Source organism: Solanum tuberosum, unplaced genomic scaffold (genome assembly GCF_000226075.1).
Source record: "Solanum tuberosum cultivar DM 1-3 516 R44 unplaced genomic scaffold, SolTub_3.0 scf00156, whole genome shotgun sequence".
Taxonomy (NCBI): domain Eukaryota; kingdom Viridiplantae; phylum Streptophyta; class Magnoliopsida; order Solanales; family Solanaceae; genus Solanum; species Solanum tuberosum.
The window spans coordinates 1,379,576-1,387,529 of NW_006239080.1; the positions used below are offsets into that span (position 1 = coordinate 1,379,576).

A 7,954-nucleotide genomic window follows, 5' to 3' on the forward strand; every position below is an offset into this window, starting at 1 on the left:
GCTTGATGATGCTCTATGGGCCTATCACACTGCCTACCAAGACCCCATAGGTATGTCTCCTTACCAACTTGTATTAGGGAGGTCTTGTCATTTACCAGTAGAGCTAGAGCATAAGGCTATGTGGGCAATGAAGAAGTTAAATCTGGATTGGGGCGCCGCATCTAGTCATAGGATGAATGACTTGAATATGCTTGATGAGTTTCGACTAAAAGCTTATGAAAGTTCAGCCTTGTACAAAGAGAAGATGAATAGGTACCATGATCAAAGAATTGAAAAGCGAGAATTTATGATTGGTGATCTTGTGCTTCTATTCAATTCTAGGTTGCGCTTGTTTCCAGTAAAACTCAAATCCAAATGGACCGGGCCATTTTCGCTCACAAAAGTGCTCCCTCATGGAGCGGTTGAGCTTGAAAATAGGGATGGAACAAGGTTCATGGTCAACGGTCAAACGATCAAGATCTATCTGGGAAATGCTGAAACTGTGCAAGAAGTGATTGAGGCCTATCATCTTGATGAAGTGTGAATAATTAAGAGGCCTGCGTCGTGCCGCGATGTTAAATCAAGCTTTGCTTAGGAGGCAACCCAAGATGTACAATCTAGCCAACGATAGGATATAGTTTTTCTCTAGTAGTTTGCTTTGTTTGATTTCTTCCCTCTATTAAATTTGATAGTTGTTTTATTTTTGTACTAGTGTTGGCTAGAATTAGAATAGGGTCTGTGTCTAAAAAGTGTCCAGAAAATGTAAAAAGAATAGCCTATTGGTTGCTACATGTGCAGGTACACCACGAAAAAATCTGCAGAAAATGGTCTGGTGCAGAGGTCTACGGACCCCATCGATGGTCCGTCGTTTAATTCACGGACCGTGGATGGTGTCCGTAGATCCCAGGTAAGCTTCTAAATTTTCCCCCAAACCCTCAGGCTGCCTGACCCGACCCGGACCCTCCTATATAAAAACCCCCATTTGTTTTAAACCATTCCTCTTCCCTCCATTACTCCCAAAACCGTTTCAACCATCCTATAACCTCCCTAAATCACTCCATTACTCCCCCATAATATCATCCCTTCCATAATTTTCCAACTTCCCTTCCATTTCAAATACAACTCATGCCATAGTCCACAAAAAGGGTCTGGTGTTTGGTTAGTAACGAAGAGGTGACTCCTTGGTCTTGCTAAGCTTAGTGTCGCCATGCAATCACCCCACTCCTCATTGCTTGTAAGGTAATAGACTTTCCCCTCACTTTGAATTTCGATTCATAGATTGAATATAGAAAGTCGGGAGTTGGGTCTTAACCTTGGGTAATTGTTAGATGAAAATGTATGAAAAACTTGAAAATCACAATGCCATTGGAACGATAGATAGTTATTGTGTAGCCTTATTGTATGTGATCGTAAATCTATATGTTAGTTTCGACTTAGGGTTCCACAACTAGTCTAAATTGTTTGGTAAAATGATCAGTCGGAATCTTAAGAATGAAGAACTAGCATAATTGAATGTTGAAATACATGATGAAATTTCGTTAATGTTGAAAAATAAGGCAAAAAATGTATGATCCTAAATAAAAATGGCTGATACCTGGCACAGATGGCATCCACGATACCCCGTCTACGAAACGTAGATCCATCTACGGACCGTAGATGAGGTTCGTGAATGGATGCACATGAAAAATTTCACCAAGTGTGAAACCACGGATGCGGACTACGGTGGTTTCCATCTGCGACCTATATTGATGGCCCCCTGATCCACGGAAGAGATCCATGGACCGTAGATCAGTCTATGGACCGTAGGTCTCCTCCGTGGATGAGCACTGTAGCATCTGTCTGAAAACTTCTTTGGACTTAGTTGAGGGTAGTTAACAATTCTAAAAGTTTTTTTTTTGTTTGTATATGGTTAGGCTTGGGCACTAATATCGCTCCCGCAGGTAAGATGGCACCCAAGAAGTAGCTGGTCACCTACTCAAAACGGGGTAAGTCAAAATCTGTTGCACCTAGTTTCCGGTTAATCAATGAGGACACAGACATCGACACAAATCCAGCATATGTTCCTCTCAATACTAGGACTGCTCACACTGCACCTCGAGGCACCAGAGGCACCCCCCGGAAGGTGCTTCCCGACGTAGTCACTGTCTCCTAGTCTGATGAGGAGCACACACTGATTGGATCACCAACTGGGGCTGCTTCCAGTTCAGAGGGGTATATGTCCGGATCTGAGTCTGCCCATGCTTCGGGCTTCTAGTCTGCCCATCCTTCAGGATCCGAGTCTGCCCATGCTGCAGGGTCCAGTGCTAAATCAGCCACATGATCTGTTGAGAATGACCAAGCAGCCTCGTCTGATGAGGTAACTAGCTCGGAGTCCATACCTGCACCACGAAATGATGACCCTACTCCACTAGCCGGCGAGCTAAATAGGTGGTGTGCTGAAGGCCAATGGCAAATTTATCGGGATGCCAAGATGGTAAACGACAAATAGAAGATGGCCCGACTTATTACAGAGGAGTGCAGAGTCCTCACGGGGATCTTGCACACTGTCCCGGACATCCACTGGCTGTTTAACCTTCACAAGTGTGACTGGATGGCTCGAGACCCAGGGACGTATAGCGAGGAGATTGTGCTGGAATTCTATGCTTCCTATGCTGCCACTCTCCGCGGTTCAATTTCCAAGCGGTCAAAGCACCTAGCTCAAGATCCTCTCACTTCCACGTTGGTTCGAGGTTGTTCGGTGGACATATCACATGCCACGATCAGACGTTTTCTCTATGGTCCCACCACGGGTCACTCTTGGTCTGTCAACACCACAGAGTTTTATTACAGAAGGGACATCGTGAGGAGTGGCGCTTTCCAGAGGAACGCTGAGCAGTGAGAAACTGTTCTACTATGGTTGGCCTCTGAGCCAACCCCTATACAAGTTCTCCCACTTTCCGCTTTGGATTCTCAGCTGTTTTTGCGCTTCACCATCGAATATTTGCTAGTTTACAAGCCCTCACGCCATGTATTAGATAAACCAGCTGCAGTGAACCGTATCAAAGCCGCACTTGGTCGAGCCCTGGTCCCTTACTACCCCTTAGCCGGAAGAGTCAGGGCTCGAACAAACGGCTCAGCAGGCCTTGAAGTGGTCTGCAGAGCACAGGGTGCGGCCTTCATACAAGCCGCCTCCGATCTCACGGCAAAAGAATTTGAAGGAGCTCCCCGGCATAACACGCAGTGGATGAAGCTGTTGTCATTACAAGTAACCGACGTCCTTAAAGGGGCTCCACCATTAGTTGTCCAGCTGACGTGGCTATCCGATGGATCGGCGACGTTAGGCGTTGGATTTAATCATTGTCTTTGTGATGGAATTGGTAGTGCTGAGTTCCTCAACTTGTTCGCTGAATTAGCTACTGGTAAGCAAAAATTCACTGAATTAAAGCGTCAAGTATGGAATCGTTATCTGATGGATCCAAACATTTATAATAAGCGCATTTATCAACAAAATCATCCCGAGTTTAAGAAAGTACCTGATCTTTGTAACTTTGATTCTCAATTTTCTCAACTCGCACCTACTTCAGTTACATTCAACAGGAGCAGAGTAAACGAATTGAAGAAATTATTAACATACAATCAATCCTCTTGCACTTCGTTTGAAGTACTCTCTGCTCATATATGGAAGAGTTGGGCCACATCATTAAATTTACCACCCAACCAAACATTAAAATTATTATTTACCATCAACATACGGAATCGAGTGCAGCCAAGCTTGCCCATCGGTTACTACGGTAACAGATTCGTCTTAGGATGCGCTCAATCTTCTGCTAGAGATTTAGTTGAAAAGGGATTGGGATACACAGTTGGATTAGTGAAAAGAGCAAAAGAGCGAGTAGACGATGAGTACGTTAAAGAAGTGGTGGAATTAGTGAGTTCAAATGGAACGAGTCCAGACTCAGTAGGTGTGTTAATAATGTCACAATGGTCAAAACTGGGATTAGAGAAAGTTGACATAGGAATGGGGAGGCCTGTTGAAGTAGGGCCAGTTTGTTGTGATAGGTACTGTATATTATTGCCAGTGTATGATCAGAAGGATTCTGTGAAGGTAAATGTTGCGGTCCCTACAAGTGCGGTTGACAAATACTTGTATCTTTTAAACACTACCACCACCATTGGCACCTGACAAACAAGATTTGACGGACGATATTCAATTTCATGACTTGATTACACTTTATATATGAAGGAGTACCTCTTCTTTTTTTCGAATTTAATGAGTACTAACATATATATGTTGACTTCATGTACATCGATCGATCAATCCACGGAGGAAAAAAAATGAGTAAAAGATGAATTTGTTGACTTTGTAATTCTTTTGCTTCGTATAATTCAATCTTATTTAGGCAATGGAGTTCTCCCTCACTTTCCCTTTAGTCTAAAAATTGTACTTCCTCTATCCCAATTTATGTGATACTTTTCATTTTTCGTTAGTCAAACAAATTAAGTTTGATCAGAAATTTGGGTATGAAATCTTTAATTTTTTTGGAAATGAAATTTATATATTTGTAAACTACATAAAAAGTACATTAAGTCACAATAATTGACAGCTCAAAATATTTAAAAGATATATGAAGAATTTACCGTCAATGGTAGAATTGGTCACATAAATTGGGACAGAGGGAGTAGGTAATGACTTGGTGCTGGCCGGAGCATAAGAAATTTAGCCCATTAGCGGAAGGCAATTTTTTGAAGATGCGACGCAAACATGCTTTAGGAGAGAGTTGTGGTGGTTATTATCTATTAGGTTTCTCTCATTAAAAGTTGTTTATCTTATTTTTATTTGACACGAGTTTAAGAAAGAGTAATTTTGAATTGTGTGGTCATGTCAAATCTACTGAAATATCTTTTAACCTTTGTAAATATGTCACGTGGAAAATTAGAATAAAAAAACTGCTTAAAAAAGAAAAGAGATTTGAATTCATCCATAAATCAACTTATAAGAGATGAAACACGTTGGCTACATGGTTTATGGGGGTTGTGAGTTGTTTGAACTCTCCATCATATCGGTCCTCAATACTACTCTCAACATATAACTTAACTCATATGTTTTACAAAAAAACATTTCCTCATCCTCAACTTTGAGATTATTACTCAAAACTTTTATCTTAAAAGAGATAGTACTCAAAATTTCTCATGAACTCTTTTGAAAATCGGTGATTCCTTTCATCTTAAATGTGAAAACATTTACTTTTGAGAATACTTAGTATCCATATATCATTTTAAAGAAAATGAACTCAACTCTACTTATCCTCAAACTCAGGTACTCAAGTCTTAAAACAAGTTTTAAAAGATTGTAATTTTTTTCTCAAAATGACTCTAATAAACTCTTAAGACTTGATTCTTAACTCTACCTTGAATTTGAATTATTGATTCAAGGGTTATGATTTCATGTTATAGATGATCTCTTTATGTTTAGACAATTTGGAGTGTGGATATAAAGTAGAAAACATAGGTACGATTCGAGGGAACTCACATGGAAAGAAGGACGAAAAAGTAAGGGACCTGGCGACCCTGACGCACTAAGTGGTGTGGGGCGCCAGCCCTTGAACTACTAAAGATGGGTTGGGGCACACTGAGTGGCGCGGAGCCCCAGGACTTAAACTATAGAAACTTGTTCGGGGCGCACTAAGTGGCGCGGTGCACCACCGCTATTTCCAGAAATTTGACAAATTTTCTTGCTTCGTTTTCATGTCTAACTCTTCTATTATCGAACAATTCCCCTCAAACTCTTATGGATTATTAGACCCAACATAATTACAATTAAATCCACTCTAATTTACTCAAGAACAACACTCAACACAAGATTCTCATCGCAAGAACTTAACGAAACCTCATACTTAAAGAATAAATCACAAACTTCAAGAACTTCATCAAGAACTCATCAAGAACTCAAATTTATCAATCTTTATGGATGAATTCAAATATGTAAATCATGATTGGCGTGTGGGTGAATGAACCCAATACTATGAAAGTTTACATACCTCAATTTGGTGAAATCCCTCGACGAATCTCCCGAATCTTGATGAATGCCTTGAACTTTTCTCCTTTTCTGCTCCTCTTGAAATCCTCTCAAAACCCTAAGCGTATTTGAGATTATCAAAACTGACCCAAATCAGATTTGACCCCAAAATAGTACTAAAAGCGTTTTAAGCTGATGGGGTAAGGAAAAGACCAAAAAATTCCTCACTAATTTGGATAACTTTCCTTAATTAGACATATCTCCCTCATCCAAACTCAAAAATTAGCAAACTCAGTGGTGTTGGAAAGAGGATTCCAAGACCTTTCATTTGATACTTATAGGCCACCTAACTCATCTTGTATTGAAAGTTATGGTCATTTGAAGGTGACCAAAAACTTATAACTTAGCATAACTTTGCAAAATTTTCAATTTAGCTATTTCAAATTTAGTGCTTTCTAAATTTAGCTCTTTCTAAGGCGGGATGTTACATTAACATATGATACTCAGCTGCCTTCGGTGAGCTCCATGTTTATTCGAAGCTTGTCGAGTCTCTAAAATATATTTGATACTTTTTTTATAGTTAAGGGTATGATGGGGTACTGTCCTGACCTAAGCTAAGTATCTATCATTTAGAGGATTTGTAGACTAATGTCAAAGTAAAGCGCGATTATGTCTTCTTTCTAGTAATTATGGCCTCAATGATCAAGCAAGTATATCTATTTTGGCCCTATCTATGTTGGTCTTCTATCAGAGTATTTTGCTTACACTCATCGAAGAGTTATAAATTCATTGCTGGATGTATTATAAGCAAGAGTTATAAGGTTGTTCTCTCGGGTCTTTAGGGCATCGGGTACATGTCCGTCTCGATGGGACTTGGGGTGTGACATTTATCAGTTACATTTATCATCTTATTCGGGTAAGGGATACGATTCTGAAACCCCTAATCTTGAGTTAGATGCGATTATAAATGAGTTTCCAGAAGTGTTTCCCGATGATCTTCTTGGTATTCCTCCCGAAAGGGAAATAGACTCTGTTGTTGAATTGAAGTGTGCCTCTCTTTTGCAATTTCATCTTATAATCAAGTGACTTAATCAGGGTTGTAAGAAGAAGAATGCCAAGGCAAGTCAGGTTGGTTTCAATCTGAGTACGTATAGAAATGACAAAGAGTACCTAGAGTTAAAGAACGCCTCTCTTTTCCTATTAAGACATGGTATTTTTTGCTGCAGGTATTTTTGGAACTGTTCCCAGTTAATCCATTTTGTTCATGCAAGAGAATAGAGTTGAGTGGGTAACATGTCCATTTTAGTTACACCAAGATTATATAGAAAATGTTTTTTGTTTTTTCCTCCCCTTGAAACCTCCCATCATGTTGGGCATATCCTGACATGGGCCATACACCCCTTGTCTAAGAAGGAAAGACAAGTTCAAACTTCAAATCTATTCAAGTCTAAGAGGTTAAACTCTTGGAATTTTCTAGAAGTTTACCAAAATGTGACTCAAATACAATTAGAACTTCAAAATATAAGGATTAGATGTACTGACACAAATATGAGATTAATCTCAATGTTTCTGACATGACCGTATAAAATAACTTTTGAAGTTAAATTGTCACACCCCGAGCTTACACCCTGAGCGTGGCCGACACTCGAAGACTATTGCTGGCCCCAAGCGAACCCTTGGCCTGGCTTACTAACTCAGTGGAAGATTTAACTCATCACATAAACATTTATGAAGGAACTAGAATGTCATAAAGGAACATTCAACTGGCCATTAAGGCAAACTCAAGTCTTTAACATATGAAATGAAAAGTAAAGACAACTGAATTAACTAACTGACTATCTATGAAGCTTCTAAACAACTAAGATGGATGTCGGGACAAGCCCACGACATCCTAATGAACTAATACTAAAACTCAAAGTAATGTAAAGGAGTCCTCTGGAATGCAAAGAGGCTCACCAACAGACTCTGAACTGCTCACTG

The 7,954-nt window shown here is 40.0% G+C and overlaps 1 protein-coding gene across 1 annotated transcript in view; it reads left to right on the plus strand.

The window, feature by feature from the left end:
* LOC102588704 (omega-hydroxypalmitate O-feruloyl transferase-like) overlaps positions 1–4,362 on the plus strand; it is a 9,251-nt gene extending 4,889 nt beyond the window's left edge. Inside the window, exons 2-3 of the mRNA XM_006353384.2 lie at positions 2,322–2,452; positions 2,888–4,362. Coding sequence (XP_006353446.1) covers positions 2,322–2,452; positions 2,888–4,141 — 1,385 coding nt within the window. The 3' untranslated portion in view covers positions 4,142–4,362. The remainder of the gene's footprint in view (positions 1–2,321; positions 2,453–2,887) is intronic.
* The last annotated feature ends 3,592 nt before the right edge of the window (positions 4,363–7,954 follow it).